The sequence below is a fragment of the Panulirus ornatus genome, chromosome 53 (assembly GCF_036320965.1).
Source record: "Panulirus ornatus isolate Po-2019 chromosome 53, ASM3632096v1, whole genome shotgun sequence".
Taxonomy (NCBI): Eukaryota; Metazoa; Arthropoda; class Malacostraca; order Decapoda; family Palinuridae; genus Panulirus; species Panulirus ornatus.
In genome coordinates this window covers 20490000-20510555 of record NC_092276.1, presented here as the reverse complement: position 1 = coordinate 20510555, position 20556 = coordinate 20490000, and the positions used below count along the sequence as shown (strand labels likewise).

Here is a 20556-nt window from a genome sequence, read left to right as displayed (position 1 = left end):
AGTGAAAAGTTTTTATTTAGGATATAAGGCATGTGCACGTGTAGGAAAAGAGGAAAGTGATTGGTTCTCAGTGAATGTTGGTTTGCGGCAGGGGTGTGTGATGTCTCCATGGTTGTTTAATTTGTTTATGGATGGGGTTGTTAGGGAGGTGAATGCAAGAGTTTTGGAAAGAGGGGCAAATATGCAGTCTGTTGTGGATGAGAGAGCTTGGAAAGTGAGTCAGTTGTTGTTTGCTGATGATACAACGCTGGTGGCTGATTCGTGTGAGAAACTGCAGAAGCTGGTGACTGAGTTTGGTAAGTATGTGAAGAAGAAAGCTGAGAGTAAATGTGAATAAGAGCAATGTTATTAGGTACAGTAGGGTTGAGGGACAATTCAATTGTGAGGTAAGTTTGAATGGAGAAAAACTGGAGGAAGTGAAGTGTTTTAGATATCTGGGAGTGGATTTGGCAGTGGATGGAACCATGGAAGCAAAAGTGAATCACAGGGTGGGGGAGAGGGCGAAAGTTCTGGGAGTGTTGATGACTGTGCGGAAGTCGAGAACATTATCTCGGAAAGCAAAAGTGGGTATGTTTGAAGGGAATAATGGTTCCAACAATGTTATATGGTTGCGAGGAGTGGGCTATGGACAGAGTTGTGCGCAGGAGGGTGGATGTGCTGGAAAGGAGATGTTTGAGGACAATATGTGGTGTGAGATGGTTTGATTGAGTAAGTAATAATAGGAAAAGAGAGCTGTGTGGTAATAAAAAGAGTGTGGTTGAGAGAGCAGAAGAAGGTGTTTTGAAATGGTTTGGTCACAAGGAGAGAATGAGTGAGGAAAGATTGACCAAGAGGATATATGTGTCAGAGGTGGAGGGAATGGGGAGAAGTGGGAGACCAAATTTTAGGTGGAAAGATGGAGTGAAAAAGATTCTGAGTGATCAGGCATGCAAGGAATAGAGTGAATTGGAACAATGTGGTATACCAGGGCCAACGTGCTGTCAATGGATTGAACCAGGGCATGTGAAGCGTCTGAGGTAAACCATGGAAAGTTCTGTAGGGCCTGGATGTGGAAAGGGAGCCGTGGTTTCGGTGCATTATTGCATGACAGCTAGAGAGTGAGTGTGAATGAAAGTGGCCCATGTTGTCTTTTCCTAGCATTACCTCGCACACATTTGGAGGGAAGGGGTTGTTATTTCGTGTGTGGCGGGGTGGCAATGGGAATGAATAAAGGCAGACAGTATGAATTATGTACACGTGTATATATGTATATGTCTGTGTGTGTATATATATATGTATACGTTGAGATGTATAGGTATGTATATTTGCGTGTGTGGACGTGTATGTATATACATGTGTATGTGGGTGGGTTGGGCCATTGTTTTGTCTGTTTCCTTGCACTACCTCACTAACGCGGGAGACAGCGTCAAAGCAAAATAAAATAAATAAATAGATAGTTACTTAATTACCACTTCATTTTCTCTTTCCTACACACAATAAACATTTGATACCACAAACATTATGGTACTCTCCAGTCAAGGCTTTTATCGAGTATTCATCATGAGTAGATAATATCACTGTTGTGAATTTCATAAGACCACTTAAGAGTTCAGCCTTAGTCTCTACCGGATGTTGTACAAAGGAACATAAAATATAGCTAACACTAGCAAAAGCAACATTATATGGATGTGAAGCATGGGCTAAAGATAAGGCCATGCTGAAGAGGGTAGATGCATAGGAAATAAAACGTTTGAGGTATGAGATGGTTTAATCAATGAAGTAATGATGGGGTAAGAGAGATGTGCAGTAATAAAGAGTGGCTGAGAGAAAAGGGTGTGCTGAAAAGGTTTGGACACATAGAGAGAATGAGTGAGGAAAGGCTGACAAAGATGATATATGTGTCAGAAGTGATGTAACAAGAATAGGGAGATCAAATTGGAGATGGAAGGATGGAGTGAAAACAATTTTGAGTGATCAAGGCCTGAACATGTAGGAGGGTGAAAGGTGTGCACAAAAGAGAGAGTGAATTGTTCTGGTGAGGCTGTCAATGAACTGAACCAGAGCATGTGAAATGTCCAGGGTAAACTATGGAAAGTTCTGTGGAGCCTGGTTGTGGCTTGGGAGCTGATATTTCAGTTCATTACACATGAAAGCGACAGATAGCAAGTGAGCCAATGCGGCCTTTCTCCATCTGTTCCTGGATTTGCCTCACTTACATGGGAAATGGCAATCAAGTATGAAAAAAGAGAAGCAAAAACTTTAAAATATGGGATATGTTTACAACTCCAAGAATGATGTTCTCAGTATTGTATCAGAAGGAAATAATGAATATTGGATATCTGATGATATGGATTAATCAGAAGAAATTCAGAACACTATCTTAGTTGTAGCTGACTATTAAGAACATGATAACAGTGACTGAAATGGGAATGGTGATATGTGGGACCACGACCACTATTACACATAATTCACCATATAAGAATAGGCCTCGTTCCAAGCACTGTGAAAGAGTTAGACTCCGCTATGAAGTATGGTAATGATTATTCTCACAAATTCACTCCAACACACAATCTTACCCTCGCCGGATGGCGTTAAGAAATTCAGCATTGGCTGGGTCCTCATATGCTCGAAGTGGCCCTCCATCCACAGAGAAGCCAGTTCGCCACATTTTCAAAGAAACATCACGTGGTCGTTCTTCTTGCTCTGAAGTGTCTGGTATAACTGAAAATATCAACAAATTAGCATCTCACCTTCAACAGAATCATTCACACAGAGTTATGAGGTTTATGTATAACTCTCCTACTTCCTTTATCCCTAACTCCTATTCTTACCTTCAGTGTCATCATTGGTTTCACCCAGACGATAGCCAGTACCACCAAAACAAATTTTTTTTTGCTTCTTTCCTTCTCGCCCAGTCTCTAGAACTTCTGCTCCGTGTCTGTAAAAAGATTACAATTTTGGTTAAAAACACTTCGAACTGATAAAATTTAAAGAAATTTAAGAAAAATTCAGGTCTTTTCAGGAAATTCAGCTGGACAGACACAAACAACATGTGCTTTCCCAAAGTTTAAAGAGGATCCAATATTTCAATCTCACAAGAAATGAGTTTACCTCCCAAACACAATGCCATACTGTGCCTTACTGACATGTGAGGTACCATAATACAAACAGACAAACACTGGCAAAAGAAGCCTGATAATGACATGAAACTGACAACTTTATCAACAAAAAAATGGCACTCTAAGGTCTGTCCTGTAATGGACTGGCTGTTTGGAGTCAAAGAAGCAATCAGCCCACCCCTATCATAGGGCCATACTATCTTCAGTTCTGATGATGTATTACCACAAATTCTAAAACAGTTCAAAGATAAATAGATGGGTGATGGGAACAACAATTCAAATACCTTCAGTATACATGTCAAGTTAAAAAGTAAATCTTTCATAAAGGAAATAATACCATTCTGACTCAAGAAAATTCAAATGATGCCCAAATCCTCTTACAACCCCAGTGACAGGAGTGCCAGTCTAGCTTTCCGTTTCACTTCGACTAAGATACCAGTGGAACCTTAAAGAATTTTATTTAAATATTTCTTTTTCTTTCAAACTATTCGCCATTTCCCGAGTTAGCGAGGTAGCGTTAAGAACAGAGAACTGGGCCTTTGAGGGAATATCCTCACCTGGCCTCTTCTCTGTTCCTTCTTTTGGAAAATAAAAAAAAAAAATAATGAGAGGGGAGGATTTCCAGCCCCCCGCTCCCTCCCCTTTTAGTTGCCTTCTACGACACGCAGGGAATACGTGGGAAGTATTCTTTCTCCCCTATCCCCAGGGATATATTTAAATATAACTATGAAAATTTTGTTCAATTTTAGTTAGCCTTTAAGAAGTAAATGAAAAGCTATTCTATCATCCTTAGTTTCCATATCCATATCCATGCACTCAGAGCTTCCACTTCTTGGGTAGGTTCTACATTAGTTCAGTTCTCAGCCACTTTTTGATGTACAGTCAAATAATTTCATATCCTGAAGAACATTTCCACATCCTACCACTAGTACGTTGCCTTGACTTCCATTTCACATCTCAGAGACTCTGGTTAAGTTTTTAATCCAAGTTCAGCATTCAGCCACTATTCAATGTTTAGTAATGAAAGGTTGAGAAAAACTGTGCTGGATGCAAGAGTTGTGAGAGGATTTTTTGGAGACTAACCTTACCCAGTTCTTAGGGTGAGGATCAAAGAGAAGAGGAGGTATGGTATAAGGAAGAATGGAGAAGTAAAAGTGTTGGCAAGCAAGAAGATAAATCAGAAAGAAGGCAAGGAGGAACATAAAGAGTGACCAAAAGTTTAGATGGAAATGCAATAAATGTTGAGATGCAGTCATATGCAAATGAAGTGTTTAAAATGTTTAGAAAGACTTACATGTTGCACAATTAGTAGCTTGATGCAAGGCCATAAGATATGAGATAAGATGGGAAATGAATGGTGGAGAGATGAGATTAGAAAAAGGCATATTGTAAACTGCTCAAAAGGAATGTACCGTACCTGTGGAAGTTCAGCAAAGGAGAAGGCAAAAATATGAGATGTGTAAGTGGAATGTTAAGCTGATAGGAGAAAATAAAATAAAGGGTTGATGATTTTGGAAGAAAGCCAAGTGAAATGTTTAAGAAAAATACGAAATTGCACTGGAAGGAGGTGAAAAAGGTAAGAGGTGGATGTATGAGTGGATGAGATTATGGTTGAAATTCTGAAGTATGGGGGAAGTGTAAGAGAGTGTGGGCATTTGATGTCAATTAGCATTTAAAACAGAAAGTTGTGCCTGGGGGTTGGGCAAGAGCTATTATAGGTCCTTTACTGAGAGGATAAGGAGCTCAGGATGTATATATGATGCAGTTACTGAGGAATAAGTCTGTTAAGTATACCAGGAAAAGTGTACGCAAGAGTACTGATTGATGGAGTGATGGAAGTGACTGGATGCAGAATAAGTGAGGAGCAAGGGAGTTTTACAAAAGGTTGAGGATAAGTGGATTGGATTTTTGTGGTGAAAATGACTGTGGAAAAGTATCTAGCAATAGTTAAGAAGCTGCATGCAGCTTTTATAGATCTGGAGAATATGTATGACAGAGTCTAGTGAAATACTTTAAGAGATGTTCTGGGTAAGAGTGGATGGAGAGGTGAGAGAAAATATTGGTATACATGCGAGTGTAAGGCACGGCTGAGTGATGTCACCATGGATTTTTAACACATACATGGATGGGGTGATAAGAAAGGTGAAAGCAAAACTTGGGAGAGGGGGGGGTGCAAAAACGAAGTGTGGCAGTGAGGTATGATGGCTAGTGACAAGCCTGTCTGTGGATGACACTGTGTTGTTTGCCGAGAGGGGAGAGGAGTTGCAAAATGTTGTGTTTTATGATGTGTGTAAGAGTAAGCAATTGAAGGTAAATGAAAGTAAAGTAATTGAGTTTGAAAAGAAACAATGTGAAAGTAAAGATTCTGCAAAACCCAAAAAGTGTGAAAAAAGAAAGTGTATTTAACTGCATTATAGATATATGGGAGGAAGACTGGAAAAGGTGAGAGATTTAAGTATTTATGAGCTATCATGGGCAAGTTTAGTGACGTGGAAGGAAAGACATGGTAAGCAGTATTGGTTAGAAGAGTCATTGGGTCAGTTAATAGAATAATGAAGGGCAGAGGTGGAAGTATGGAAATAAAGAAAGGATCAAAGGACAGCATAGTCCCCCCAACCCTGACCTATGCAACCAAAACATGGACAAAGATTGAGTTCCAGAGATCAGAATCCATACTGTAAAAATGAGCTGTTTGAAAAGAGCATGTGGTATATGACTAGATGGAATGAAGAAAGAAATGAGGATGTGTGCAAGACATTTGGAAATGGGAGGGAATGCAAAGGAAATGAACTGTGGTGTGGCAGAGTGGATGAAACATAATACTTTGAGGTGGTTTGGGTGTGGGGAAAGAATGCAAAATGGGCAGTTCACAAAGAGAATGTATGATAGAATAATTAAAAGGGTTGGTGTGAAAGTAAGAACAAATGACATGGGGAAATAGTGTGGATGAGTACCAGAGGGAGGAAAATGACATCAGAAATGCATGGAATGGTATATGCAAGGGTATATGTAAGGACAGGGATAACAGAGACTCTTCTGCTGTGGCCACTCACTCCCAGAGGGAACAGGCCTCAGAGATATAGAATAAAATGTAGAATAGAAGTTAACTTCATATGCAGATGCAGAGGGATACCATAAAGTGCCTCAGCATCCCACCAAAAGTAGGTTGCCCTGATCTAAATTTCAAGTCTCAGTGACTGCATAATGCAGCATGTGGGTTTGACAATCCTCTGCACTCTGCAGCAAGAAGGCAAGATTAACACCAGAGCATTGCATTATGAGGGTTGGACAAACCTATGCTTACTTTAAAAAGTGGGTTGGACTAATCTCCACAAAGGTTTACATCAGATTTCAGATCTAGGCTACCATTTGATGTCTGATATAACTTCAGACACAGATAAGTACTGATGAACACTTAAGCACTCTATCAAAAGTAGGTCACCCTGATCTACACTTCCTGCTTATGTGATTTTGGTTAAGTTTTGAATATGAGTTTAGTTCTCAGCCATTATTTGGTGTTTGGTTACGTTGCTTCACATATAAATGCAGAGAAATTAGACAGATATACTGGGAAAAACTTGATTACAAACATTAAAAAAGCCAAGCATTGCACCACAGTTAATATTTAAGGAAAAGAAATGAAGTAAGAGATGAAAGAACAAACAAGAACAAAAGTTAACACTAATATAGGAGTTGATGAAACAGAGGACTCAATTCAAGGATCATAAATGATATCATGAGTTGAGAAGAGGTACTTATAGATCAGAAAAATAAGGTCTTTGAATATGAACTAAAATTCAGTATAGGAGGGATTCAGATGGTGCATAATCAGAACAAAGAAAGGGAATTCATAATAAAGCAAATACAATGGGATAGGTCTTTTCTAGATGTCCTTCAGGTGAACTAATGAAAGAAAACAAATGAGAGCTGGGGTGAGAAATTATCTTTAAACTTCAGCAAGAATATATGTTTTAGAAGGAAGTTAACAGTGTGAAAAGAAAGAGCAAATTGGAACATTGTTGAACTGGCAAAATGGGAAAATGAAGAAGTGGTAACAGGTAGGGATAAGGTAGGAAGTATATAAAGTATTCTGAAGGATTCTTACATGTAATTGATGATAGGATAGTAGATACAGAAAGTCTGGGTCAAGGAGGTAAGTAAAGTGACAAAATCATGGACAGTGGTTTGGTGAAGAGAGACAAGGTGATTAAAGCCTTGCATAAGCTAAGATGTGGCAAGGTGACTGAAATGGATGGCATTGTTGTTGTGCTTCTTCAGAAAAGGGATAACTGCACTGCTGATTGGTTATTTGGGAATTTCAATATATACATATATGGGTCATGGTGAGGTGCCTGGAGAATGGAGGAGTGCATGTATAATGCCACTGTATACAGGCAAGGGGGAATAAAGGTGCGCATTCAAACTACAGAGGTATAAGTTTGTTGAGCGTACCTGTTAAGTTGTATGGGAGAGTGGTGATGGAGAGGGTGAAGGTATGTACAGAGCATCAGACTAAAGAGTTACATTGTGGATACAGAAGTGATAAAGAATGTTTCGAGAATGTGTGCAAGAATATTTAGAGAAAAAGAGGGATTTGTATGTCGTATTTATGGATCTGGAGAAAGCATATGGTAGAGTTGACGGAGATGCCTTGTGGAAGGTACTTACAAATAAAGGTGTAGTAGGAAAATTGCTAGAAGCAATAAAAAGTGAGGTAAGTGTATGATTGGAAAGAAATGAGTGAGTGTTTCCAAGTGACAGTTGGTCTGTGGTAAGTGTGTGTGATGTCATAATGAGTTTTAATTGTTTAAGGATAAGGTGGTGAGGGAGGTATATGCAAGGGCCTTGGAGATAATGGTAAGTATGCAATTTGTAAGGGGTAAGTTTGTTGGGGTTAAGGGGCATGGAAGTGAGTCAGTTGCTATTTGTCGATGATAGAGCACTGGTGATAGGTCTGTGCGAGAAACTGCAGAAGATGGCAACAGAGTTTGGGTAAGTGTATGCATGATGGATGTTGAGAGTAAATGTCAATAAAAGTAAAGTCATTAGGTTCAGCAGGATAGAGGGGCAGGTTACCTGGGATGTGAGTCTGAATGGAAAAAATCTGGAAGAAGTGAAGCATTTTAAATACCTGGGTGTGAACATGACAACAAGTCAGCAGAAGTAAGTCAAGTGAGTCATAGGGTAGGTGTGGGGCAAAGGAACCAAGAGCATTGAATAATATGTGGAAATAGAGATCTTTATCTGGGAGAGCAAAGATGGGTATGCTTGAAGTTATAGTAGTCCTAACAGTTTTGTGTGTATGTAAGGCTATCTATCTATATCTCTGATGCCCTTTCCCTCTGGGAAATCCCTCAAAGGGAAAGCCATGGCAAAAAGTCTTCACAACTGGGGAACTCAATTCCACTTTTAAGCCTTCAGTGCCTCACCATAAACAGGCCAGTGGCAGAGGGCAACTCGAGAGCACTGCAAGGCAAGGGTTATGAATAAGAATATGGGGAGGAGAGTAGACGTTTTCTAATAGTATTGTTTGAAAACAATATGTGGTGTGAGGGGAATTGATCGAGTAATTAAAGAAGTGGTAATAAACATGAGTAGTTGAGAGAGAGGAAGAGGGTATGCAGAAAGGGTTTGGACAGATGGAGAGATTGAATGAGAAGTTGACAAAGAGGATATATGAGACAGAAGTAAAAGGGAATGTGAGAAGCAGGAGACTAAATTGAAGCTGAAAGGACAGGGTGAAAAAGACTGTGAGTGATCAGGGTTTGAACATACATGAGGGTATGGGGTGTGCATGGGATGAATATATTGGAACAAAGTGATACACAGGGGATAATGGGCTGTATATGAACTGAACTAGGGCATGTGAAGAAAACAGGGGAAACCACAGAAATATCTGTAAGGGCATTGTTGTGGATAGAAGGGTGTGCTTTCGGTGCACTGCACATGATAGCCTGAAAAAAGGATAGGGGTGAATGTGGTTTTCCTTCTTCTGTTATGGGCACAACCTTCTTAATGCAGAAAATGAAGACAAGCAAGTATGAATATTTTTTCTTTATTATATTTATTTATTTTGCTTTGTCGCTGTCTCCCGCCAGCGAGGTAGCGCAAGGAAACAGACGAAAGAATGGCCTAACCCGCCCACATACACATGTATATACATACACGTCCACACACTTAAATAAACATACCTATACATCTCAATGTACACATATATATACACACAAAGACATATACATATATACACATGTACATAATTCATACTGTCTGCCTTTATTTGTTCCCATCACCACCTCGCCACACATGGAATAACAACCCCCTTCCCCCTCATGTGTGCGAGGTAGCCCTAGGAAAAGACACCAAAGGCCCCATTCGTTCACACTCAGTCTCTAGCTGTCATGTAATAATGCACCGAAACCACAGCTCCCTTTCCACATCCAGGCACCACACAACTTTCCATGGTTTACCCCAGATGCTTCATATGCCCTGGTTCAATCCATTGACAGCACGTCGACCCCGGTATACCACATCATTCCAATTCACTCTATTCCTTGCACACCTTTCACCCTCCTGCATGTTCAGCCCCGATCACTCAAAATCTTTTTCACTCCATCTTTCCACCTCCAATTTGGTCTCCCACTTCTCCTCGTTCCCTCCACCCCTGACACATATATCCTCTTGGTCAATCTTTCCTCACTCATTCTCTCCATGTGACCAAACAATTTCAAAACACCCTCTTCTGCCCTCTCAACCACACTCTTTTTATTTCCACACATCTCTCTTACCCTTACATTACTTACTCGATCAAACCACTTCACACCACATATTGTCCTCAAGCATCTCATTTCCAGCACATCCACCATCCGGCGCACAACTCTGTCCATAGCCCACGCCTCGCAACCATACAACATTGTTAGAACCACTATTCCTTCAAACATAGCCATTTTTGCTTTCCGAGATAATGTTCTCGACTTCCAAACATTCTTCAAGGCGCGAAGAATTTTCGCCCCCTCCCCCACCCTATGATCAACTTCCACGGTTCCATCCGCTGCCAGATCCACTCCCAGATATCTAAAACACTTTACTTCCTCCAGTTTTTCTCCATTCAAACTTACCTCCCAATTGACTTGACCCTCAACCCTACTGTACCTAATAACCTTGCTCTTATTAACATTTACTCTTAACTTTCTTCTTTCACACACTTTACCAAACTCAGTCACCAGCTTCTACAGTTTCTTACATGAATCAGCCACCAGCGCTATATCATCAGCGAACAACAGCTGACTCACTTCCCAAGCTCTCTCATCCACAACAGACTGCATACTTGCCCCTCTTTCCAAAACTCTTGCATTCACCTCCCTAACAGCCCCATCCATAAACAAATTAAACAACCATGGAGACATCACACACCCCTGCCGCAAACCTACATTCACTGAGAACCAATCACTTTCCTCTCTTCCTACATGTACACATGCCTTACATCCTCAATAAAAACTTTTCACTGATTCTAACAACTTGCCTCCCACACCATATATTCTTAAAACCTTCCACAGACCATCTCTATCAACTCTATCATATGCCTTCTCCAGATCCATAAATGCTACATACAAATCCATTTGTTTTTCTAAGTATTTCTCACATACATTCTTCAAACACCTGATCCACACATCCTCTACCACTTCTGAAACCACACTGCTCTTCCCCAATCTGATGCTCTGTACATGCCTGCACCCTCTCAATCAATACCCTCCCATATAATTTACCAGGAATACTCAACAAACTTTATTATTTTCATTATTATACTTTGTCGCTATCTCCCGGTTTAGCGTGGTAGCGCAAGGAAACAGACGAAAGAATGGCCCAACCCACCAACATACACATGTATATACATACACATCCACACACACACATATACATACCTATACATCTCAATGTATACATATATATACACACTCAGACATATACATATATACACATGTACATAATTCATACTGTCTGCCCTTATTCATTCCCATCGCCACCCTGCCACACATGAAATGACAGCCCCCTCCCTCCGCATGTGTGTTAGGTAGCGCGAGGAAAAGACAACAAAGGCCACATTCGTTCACACTCGGTCTCTAGCTGTCATGTATAATGCACCGAAACCATAGCTCCCTTACCACACCCAGGACCCACAAAACTTTCCATGGTTTACCCCAGATGCTTCACATGCCCTAGTTCGATCCACTGACAGCAAGTCGACCCCAGTATACCACATCATTCCAATTCACTCTATTCCTTGCACACCTTTCACCCTCCTGCATGTTCAGGCCCCGATCACTCAAAATCTTTTTCACTCCATCTTTCCACCTCCACTTTGGTCTCCCACTTCTCATTCCCTCCACCTCTGACACATATATCCTCTTGGTCAACCTTTCTTCACTCATTCTCTCCATGTGACCAAACCATTTCAAAGCACCCTCATCTGCTCTCTCAACCACACTCTATTTATTACCACACATCTCTCTTACCCTTTCATTACTTACTTGATCAAACCATCTCACACCAAATATTGTCCTCAAACATCTCATTTCCAGCACATCCACCCACCTCCACACAACTCTATCTATAGCCCACACCACGCAACCATATAACATTGTTGGAACCACTACATGTACTGCAGAAGCTGGTGACTGAGTTTGGTAAAGTGTGTGGAAGAAGAAAGTTAAGAGTAAATGTGAATAAGAGCAAGGTTATTAGGTACAGTAGGGTTGAGGGTCAAGTCAATTGGGAGGTGAGTTTGAATGGAGAAAAACTGGAGGAAGTGAAGTGTTTTAGATATCTGGGAGTGGATCTGGCAGCGGATGGAACCATGGAAGCGGAAGTGGATCATAGGGTGGGGGAGGGGGCGAAAATTCTGGGAGCCTTGAAGAATGTGTGGAAGTTGAGAACATTATCTCGGAAAGCAAAAATGGGTATGTTGGAAGGAATAGTGGTTCCAACAATGTTGTATGGTTGCGAGGCGTGGGCTATGGATAGAGTTGTGCGCAGGAGGATGGATGTGCTGGAAATGAGATGTTTGAGGACAATGTGTGGTGTGAGGTGGTTTGATCGAGTGAGTAACGTAAGGGTAAGAGAGATGTGTGGAAATAAAAAGAGCGTGGTTGAGAGAGCAGAAGAGGGTGTTTTGAAGTGGTTTGGGCACATGGAGAGAATGAGTGAGGAAAGATTGACCAAGAGGATATATGTGTCGGAGGTGGAGGGAACGAGGAGAAGAGGGAGACCAAATTGGAGGTGGAAAGATGGAGTGAAAAAGATTTTGTGTGATCGGGGCCTGAACATGCAGGAGGGTGAAAGGAGGGCAAGGAATAGAGTGAATTGGAGCGATGTGGTATACCGGGGTTGACGTGCTGTCAGTGGATTGAATCAAGGCATGTGAAGCGTCTGGGGTAAACCATGGAAAGCTGTGTAGGTATGTATATTTGCATGTGTGGACGTATGTATATACATGTGTATGGGGGGGGGGGGTTGGGCCATTTCTTTCATCTGTTTCCTTGCGCTACCTCGCAAACGCGGGAGACAGCGACAAAGTATAATAAAAAAAATAAAAAAAACCACTGTCACCCACGTTAGAGAGGTAGTGCAAGGAAACAGCAGAGGAATGGCCCAACCCACCCACATACACATGTATATACATAAACACCCACACACACTCACACACATACATACATATACATTTCAACATATACATACATATACATACACAGACATATACATATACAAACATATACATATCAATAATTGATGCCTTCATCCATTCCTGTCGCCACCCTACCACACACGAAATAGCATACCCCCTTTCCTCCAGCAAGACAACCAGGAACAGACAAAAATAGCCATATTCATTCACATTCAGTCTCTAGCTGTCATGTGTAATGCTCCAAAACCACAGCTCCCTTTCCACATCCAGGACCCACAGTCCTTTCCAAGGTTTACCCCAGACGCTTCGCATGCTTTGGATAAATACACTGACAGCACGTCAAGCCTGGTGTACCACATTGTTCCAATTCACTCTATTCCTCGCATGCCTCTCACCCTACTGTATGTTCAGGCCCTGATCACTCAAAATCTTTGTAACTACATCCTTCCACCTTGTTTTGTCTCCCAATTCTTCTTCCCTCCAACTCTGACACATATATCATCTTTGTCAATCTTTTCTCATTCATTCCCTCCATGTGTCTAAACCCTTTCAACACACCCTCTTCTGCTCTCTCAGCTACACTTTTTTTATTACCACACATCTCTCTTACCCTTTCATTACTTACTCGATCAAACCACCTCACACCACATATCCTCAAACATTTCATTTCCAATACATTCACTCTCCTCTGCACAACCCTACCTATAGCCCAGGCCTTGCAACCATATAACATTGTTAGAAACACTTTTTATTCAAACATACCCATTTTTGCTTTCCAAGATAACGTTCCCGCCTTCCACACATTCTTCAACGCTCCCAAAACCTTTGCTCCCTACCCAACCCTGTGACTCACTTCAGCTTCCATGGTTCCATCCGCTACTAAGTCCACTCCCAGATATCTAAAACACTTCACTTCCTCCAGTTTTTTTCCATTCAAACTTACCTCCCACTTGACTTGTCCCTCAACCTTACTGAACCTAATAACCTTGCTCTTATTCACATTTACTCTCAGCTTTTTTTCTTTCACACACTTTACCAAACTCATCCATCAACTTCTACAGTATCTCATCCGAATCAGCCACCAGCGCTGTATCATCGGTGAACAACAACTGACTCACTTCCCAAGCCCTCTCATCCACAACTGACTGCATACTTGCCCCTCTCTCCAAAACTCTTGCATTCACCTCCCTAACCACCCCATCCATAAACAAATTAAACAACCATGGAGACATGCCGCAAACCAACATTCACTGGGAATCAATCACTTTCCTCTCTTTCTACTCGTAAACATGCCTTACATCCTTGGTAAAAAATTTTCACTGCTTCTAGCAACTTACCTCCCACATCATATACTATCAAAACCTTCCACAAAGCATCTCTATCCATCCTATCATATGCCTTCTCCAAGCAAAGGGGATAACTTTGAGTGTTTAAATTACAGAGGCATAAGTTACTTGAGTATTCCTGCAAAATTGTATGGGAGGCTATTGATTGAGAGGGTAAAGGCATGTACAAAGGATCAGACTGGGGTAAAGCAGTACGGTTTCAGAAGTGGCAGAGGATGCATGGATCAGGTGTTTACTTTGAAGAATGTATGTGATAAATACTTAGAAAAACAGATGGAGACTAAAGGGGGCAGGAGCGGGGGGCTAGAAACCCTCCTCGCCTGTATTTCAACTTTCTAAAAGGGGAAACAGAAGAAGGAGTCATGCGGGGAGTGCTCACCCTCCTCGAAGGCTCAGACTAGTGTGTCTAAATGTGTGGGGATGAAACAAAGATAAGAAAAAAGGAGAGATAAAGAGTATGTTTGAGGAAAAGAAACTGGATGTCTTGGTTCTGAGTGAAATGAAGCTCAAGGGTAAAGGGAAGACAGGTTTGGGAATGTCTTGGGAGTAAAGTCAGGGGTTGGTGAGAGGACAAGAGCAAAGTGAAGGAGTAACATTACTCCTGAAGCAGGAGTTGTGGGAGTATGTGATACAGTAAAACTGAAAGTGGATGGAGACAGATGGGTGATTATTAGTGCCTATGCACCTAGTCATGAAAAGAAAGATCATGAGAGGTAAGTGTTTTGGGAGCAGCTGAGTGAGTTTGTTAGCAGCTTCGATGCACGAGACCGGGTTATAGTGATGGGTGATTTGAATGCAAAGGTGAGTAATGTGGCAGCTGAAAGAATAATTGGTGTACATGGGGTGTTCAGTGCTGTAAATGGAAAAATGAAGAACTTATACATTTGAGTGCTGAAAAAGGACTGGTGATTGGGAATACCTGGTTTAAAAAGAGATATATATATAAGTATAAGAGATGGCCAGATAGCCTTATTGGATAACGTGTTAATTGATAGTCGCATGAAAGACTTTTGGATGTTAAAGTGCTAAGAGGGGCAACTGGGGGGAAGTCTCGTCATTATCTTGTGGTGGCGAAGGTGAAGATTTGTAGAGGTTTTCAGAAAAGAAGAGAGAATGCTGGGGTGAAGAGAGTAATGAGTGTAAGTGACCTTCGAAAGGAGACTTGTGTGAAGAAGTACCAGGAGAGATTAAGTGCAGAATGGAAAAAGGTGAGAGCAAATGACATATGGGGAGTGGGGGAGGAATGGGATGTATTTAGGGAAGCATTGATGGCTTGCACAAAAGATGCTTGTGGCATGGGAAAGATGGGAGGTGGGTTGAAGAAGTACAAGGAAAGAGACAGGGGGTCAAGAGAAAGGCACAAGAGGTGAAAAAGAGGGCAAATGAGAGTTGGGGTGAGAGAGTATCATTAAATTTTAGGGCGAATAAAAAGATGTTTTGGAAGGAGGTAAATAAAGTGCGTAAGACAAGAGAAAACAAATGGGAACATCGGTGAAGGTCGCTAATGGGAGGTAATAATGTGAATGTGTTTGATGTTTAATGTTGATGTTTGATGTTTAATGTTGAATGTGTTTGATGATAGAGTGGCAGACATAGGATGTTTGGGCCGAGGTGGTGTGCGAAGTGAGAGGGTCAGGGAGAATGGTTTGGTGAACAGAGAAGTAGTGAAAGCTTTGCAGAAGGGAAAGCCAGCAAGGCAGCGCATTTAGATGGTATTGCAGTGGAATTTATTACAAAAGGAGGTGACTGTATTGTTCACTGGTTGGTAAGGATATTCAATGTATGTGTGGTTCATGGTGAAGTGCCAGAGGATTGGCAGAATGCATGCATAGTGCCATTGTACAGAGGCAAATGGGATAAAGGTGAGTGTCCAAATTAGAGAGATATAAATTTGTTGAGTATTCCTGAAAAATTCTATGGGAAGGTATTGATTGAGAGGGTAAAGGCATGTACAGAGCATCAGATTATTGAAGAGCAGTGTGGTTTCAGAAGTGGTAAAGGATGTGATGGATTAGGTATTTGCTTTGAAGAATGTATGTAAGAAATACTTAGAAAAACAGATGCATTTGTATGTAGCATTTATGGATCTGGAGAAAGCATATGATAGAGTTGATAGAGATGCTTTGTGGATGGTATTAAGAGTATATGGTGTGGGACTTAAGTTGCTAGAAGCAGTGAAAAGTTTTTATTGAGGATGTAAGCCATGTGTACAAGTAGAAAAAGAGGAAAGTGATTGGTTCCCAGTGAATGTTGGTTTGCAGCAAGGATGCTTGATGTCTCCATGGTTGTTTAATTTGATTATGGATGGGGTTATTAGGGAGGTGAATGCAAGAGTTTTGGAGAGAGGGGCAAGCATGCAGTCTCTTTTACATGAGAGGGCTTGGGAAGTGAGTCAATTGTTGGTCGCTGATGATGCAGCACTGGTGGCAGATTTAGGTGCGAAACTGCAAAAGGTGATGACTGAGTTTGGTAAAGCGTGTGAAAGAAGAAAGCCGAGAGTAAATGTGAATAAGAGCAGTTCAGTAGGGTAGAGGGACAAGTAAATTGGGACATGACTTTGAATGGAGAAAAGCTGGAGGAAATGATGTATCTTAGATATCATGGAGTGGATTTGACAGCAGATGGAACCATAGAAGCGGAAGTGAGTCACAGGATGGGGGAGGGGCAAAGGTTCTGGGAGCGTGGAATAATGTGTCGAAGGTGAGAACGTTATCTCGGAGCAAAAATGGGTATGTTTGAAGGAGTAGTGGTTCCAACAATGTTGTATGGTTGTGAGGCATGGGCTATAGATAGGGTTGTGCAGAGGAGGGTGGATGTGTTGGAAATGAGATGTCTGAAGACAATATGTGGTGTGAGGTGGTTTGATTGAGTAAGTAATGAAAGGGTGAGAGAGATGTGTGGTAATAAAAAGAGTGTGGTTGAAAGAGCAGAAGATGGTTTATTGAAATGGTTTGGTCACACGGACAGAATGAGTGAGGAAAGATCGACAAAAAGGATATATGTGTCAGAGGTGAAGGGAACAAGGAAAAGTGGGAGACCAAATTGGATGTGGAAGGATGGAGTGAAAAAGATTTTGAGCAATCGGGGCCTGAACTTGCAGGGGGGTGAAAGGCATGCAAGGAATAGAGTGAATTGGAACGATATGGTATACTGGGTGTCAATAGATTGATCCTGGGCATGTGAAGCGTCTGGGGTAAACTACGGAAAGTTTTGTGGGGCCTTCATGTGGAAAGGGAGCTGTGGTTTAGGTGCATTACACATGACAGCTAGAGATTGAATGTGGACGAATGTGGCCTTTTGTCCTTTCCTAGTGCTACCTTGAAGGGGGAGAGGGGATGCTATTTTCATGTGTGGCAGGGTGGCAACAGAAATGAATAAAGTCAACAAGTATGAATTATGTGCATGTGTATGTATATAAAGGTCTATGCATGTATACATGTATCTTTCTTTTACTTTCAAACTATTCGCCATTTCCCGCATTAGCGAGGTAGCATTAAGAACAGAGAACTGGGCCTTTGAGAGAATATCCTCACCCGGCCCCCTTCTCTGTTCCTCATAGGTCCAGTCCTCTGTTCTTAATGCAACCTCGCTAACGAGAGAAATGGCGAATAGTACGAAAAAAAGATATATATATATATATATATATATATATATATATATATATATATATATATATATATATATATATATATATCTTTTTTTTTTTTCCCCGCTGTCTCCCGCGTTTGTGAGGTAGTGCAAGGAAACAGACGAAAGAAATGGCCTAACCCACCCCCATACACATGTATATACATACATCCACACACGCAAATATACATAACTACACAGCTTTCCATGGTTTACCCCAGATGCTTCACATGCCCTGATTCAATCCATTGACAGCACGTCAACCCCGGTACACCACATCAATCCAATTAACTCTATTCCTTGACTTCCTTTCACCCTCGTGCATGTTCAGGCCCCGATCACACAAAATCTTTTTCACTCCATCTTTCCACCTCCAATTTGGTCTCCCACTTCTCCTTGTTCCCTCCACCTCCGACACATATATTCTCTTGGTCAATCTTTCCTCACTCATTCTCTCCATGTGCCCAAACCATTTCAAAACACCCTTTTCTGCTCTCTCAACCACGCTCTTTTTCCCTTACGTTACTCACTCGATCAAACCACCTCACACCACACATTGTCCTCAAACATCTCATTTCCAGCACATCCATCCTCCTGCGCACAACTCTATCCATAGCCCACGCCTCGCAACCATACAACATTGTTGGAACCACTATTCCTTCCAACATACCCATTTTTTCTTTCCGAGATAATGTTCTCGACTTCCAAACATTCTTCAAGGCTCCCAGAATTTTCGCCCCCTCCCCCACCCGATGATCCACTTCCGCTTCCATGGTTCCATCTGCTGCCAGATCCACTCCCAGATATCTAAAACACTTCACTTCCTCCAGTTTTTCTCCATTCAAACTCACCTCCCAATTGACTTGACCCTCAACCCTACTTTACCTAATAACCTTGCTCTTATTCACATTTACTCTTAACTTTCTTCTTCCACACACTTTACCAAACTCAGTCACCAGCTTCTGCAGTTTCTCACATGAATCAGCCACCAGCGCTGTATCATCAGCGAACAACAACTGACTCACTTCCCAAGCTCTCTCATCCCCAACAGACTTCATACTTGCCCCTCTTTCCAAAACTCTTGCATTTACCTCCCTAACAACCCCATCCATAAAGAAATTAAACAACCATGGAGACATCATGGAAGGTATTAAGAATATATGGTGTGGGAGGCAAGTTGTTAGAAGCAGTGAAATGTTTTTATCGAGAATGCAAGGCATGTGTACGTGTAGGAAGAGAGGAAAGTGATTGGTTCTCAGTGAATGTAGGTTTGCAGCAGGGGTGTGTGATGTTTCCATGGTTGTTTAATTTGTTTATGGATGGGGTTCTTAGGGAGGTGAATGCAAGAGTTTTGGAAAGAGGGGCAAGTATGAAGTCTGTTGGGGATGAGAGAGCTTGGGAAGTGAGTCAGTTGTTGTTCGCTGATGATACAGCGCTGGTGGCTGATTCATGTGAGAAACTGCAGAAGCTGGTGACTGAGTTTGGTAAAGTGTGTGAAAGAAGAAAGTTAAGAGTAAATGTGAATAAGAGCAAGGTTATTAGGTACAATATGGGTGAGGGTCAAGTCAATTGGGAGGTAAGTTTGAATGGAAAAAAACTGGAGGAAGTAAAGTGTTTTAGATATCTGGGAGTGGATCTGGCAGCGGATGGAACCATGGAAGCGGAAGTGGATCATAGGGTGGGGGAGGGGGCGAAAATTCTGGGAGCCTTGAAGAATGTGTGGAAGTCGAGAACATTATCTCGGAAAGCAAAAATGGGTATGTTTGAAGGAATAGTGGTTCCAACAATGTTGTATTTACGGTTGCGAGGCGTAGGCTATGGATAGAGCTGTGTGCAGGAGGGTGGATGTGCTGGAAATGAGATGTTTGAGGACAATGTGTGGTGTGAGGTGGTTTGATCGAGTAAGTAACATAAGGGTAAGAGAGATGTGTGGAAATAAAAAAAGCGTGGTTGAGAGAGCAAAAGAGGGTGTTTTGAAATGGTTTAGGCACATGGAGAGAATGAGTGAGGAAAGATTGACCAAGAGGATATATGTGTCGGAGGTGGAGGGAACGAGGAGAAGTGGGAGACCAAATTGGAGGTGGAAAGATGGAGTGAAAAAGATTTTGTGTGATCGGGGCCTGAACATGCTCGAGGGTGAAAGGAGGGCAAGGAATAGAGTGAATTGGATTGATGTGGTATACCGGGGTTGACGTGCTGTCAGTGGATTGAATCACGGCATGTGAAGCGTCTGGGGTAAACCATGGAAAGCTGTGTAGGTATGTATATTTGCGTGTGTGGACGTGTATGTATATACATGTGTATGGGGGTGGGTTGGGCCATTTCTTTCGTCTGTTTCCTTGCGCTACCTCGCAAACGCGGGAGACAGCGACAAAGCACAAAAAAAAAAAATATATATATATATATATATATATATATATATATATATATATATATATTTTATCCCTGGGGATAGGGGAGAAAGAATACTTCCCACGTATTCCCTGCGTGTCGTAGAAGGCGACTAAAAGGGAAGGGAGCGGGTGGCTGGAAATCCTCCCCTCTCGTTTTTTTTTAATTTTCCAAAAGAAGGAACAGAGAAGGGGGCCAGGTGAGGATATTCCCTCTAAGGCCCAGTCCTCTGTTGATAACGCTACCTCGCTAATGCGGGAAATGGCGAATAGTATGAAAGAAAGAAAAAAGATATATATATATATATATATATTTTATATTTATTATACTTTGTCGCTGTCTCCCGCGATTGCGAGGTAGCGCAAGGAAACAGACGAAAGAAATGGCCCAACCCACCCCATACACATGTATATAC

At 41.6% G+C, this 20556-nt stretch overlaps 1 protein-coding gene across 2 annotated transcripts in view; it reads right to left on the bottom strand.

Annotated features, from left to right (window-relative positions):
- p47 (NSFL1 cofactor p47) overlaps positions 1-20556 on the bottom strand; it is an 86922-nt gene that overhangs the window by 41166 nt on the left and 25200 nt on the right. For both annotated transcript variants that reach the window (XM_071692688.1, XM_071692687.1), the window contains exons 4-5: positions 2811-2917; positions 2556-2700 (exon numbers count right to left, since the gene is read on the bottom strand). In XM_071692688.1, coding sequence (XP_071548789.1) covers positions 2556-2700; positions 2811-2917 — 252 coding nt within the window. The remainder of the gene's footprint in view (positions 1-2555; positions 2701-2810; positions 2918-20556) is intronic.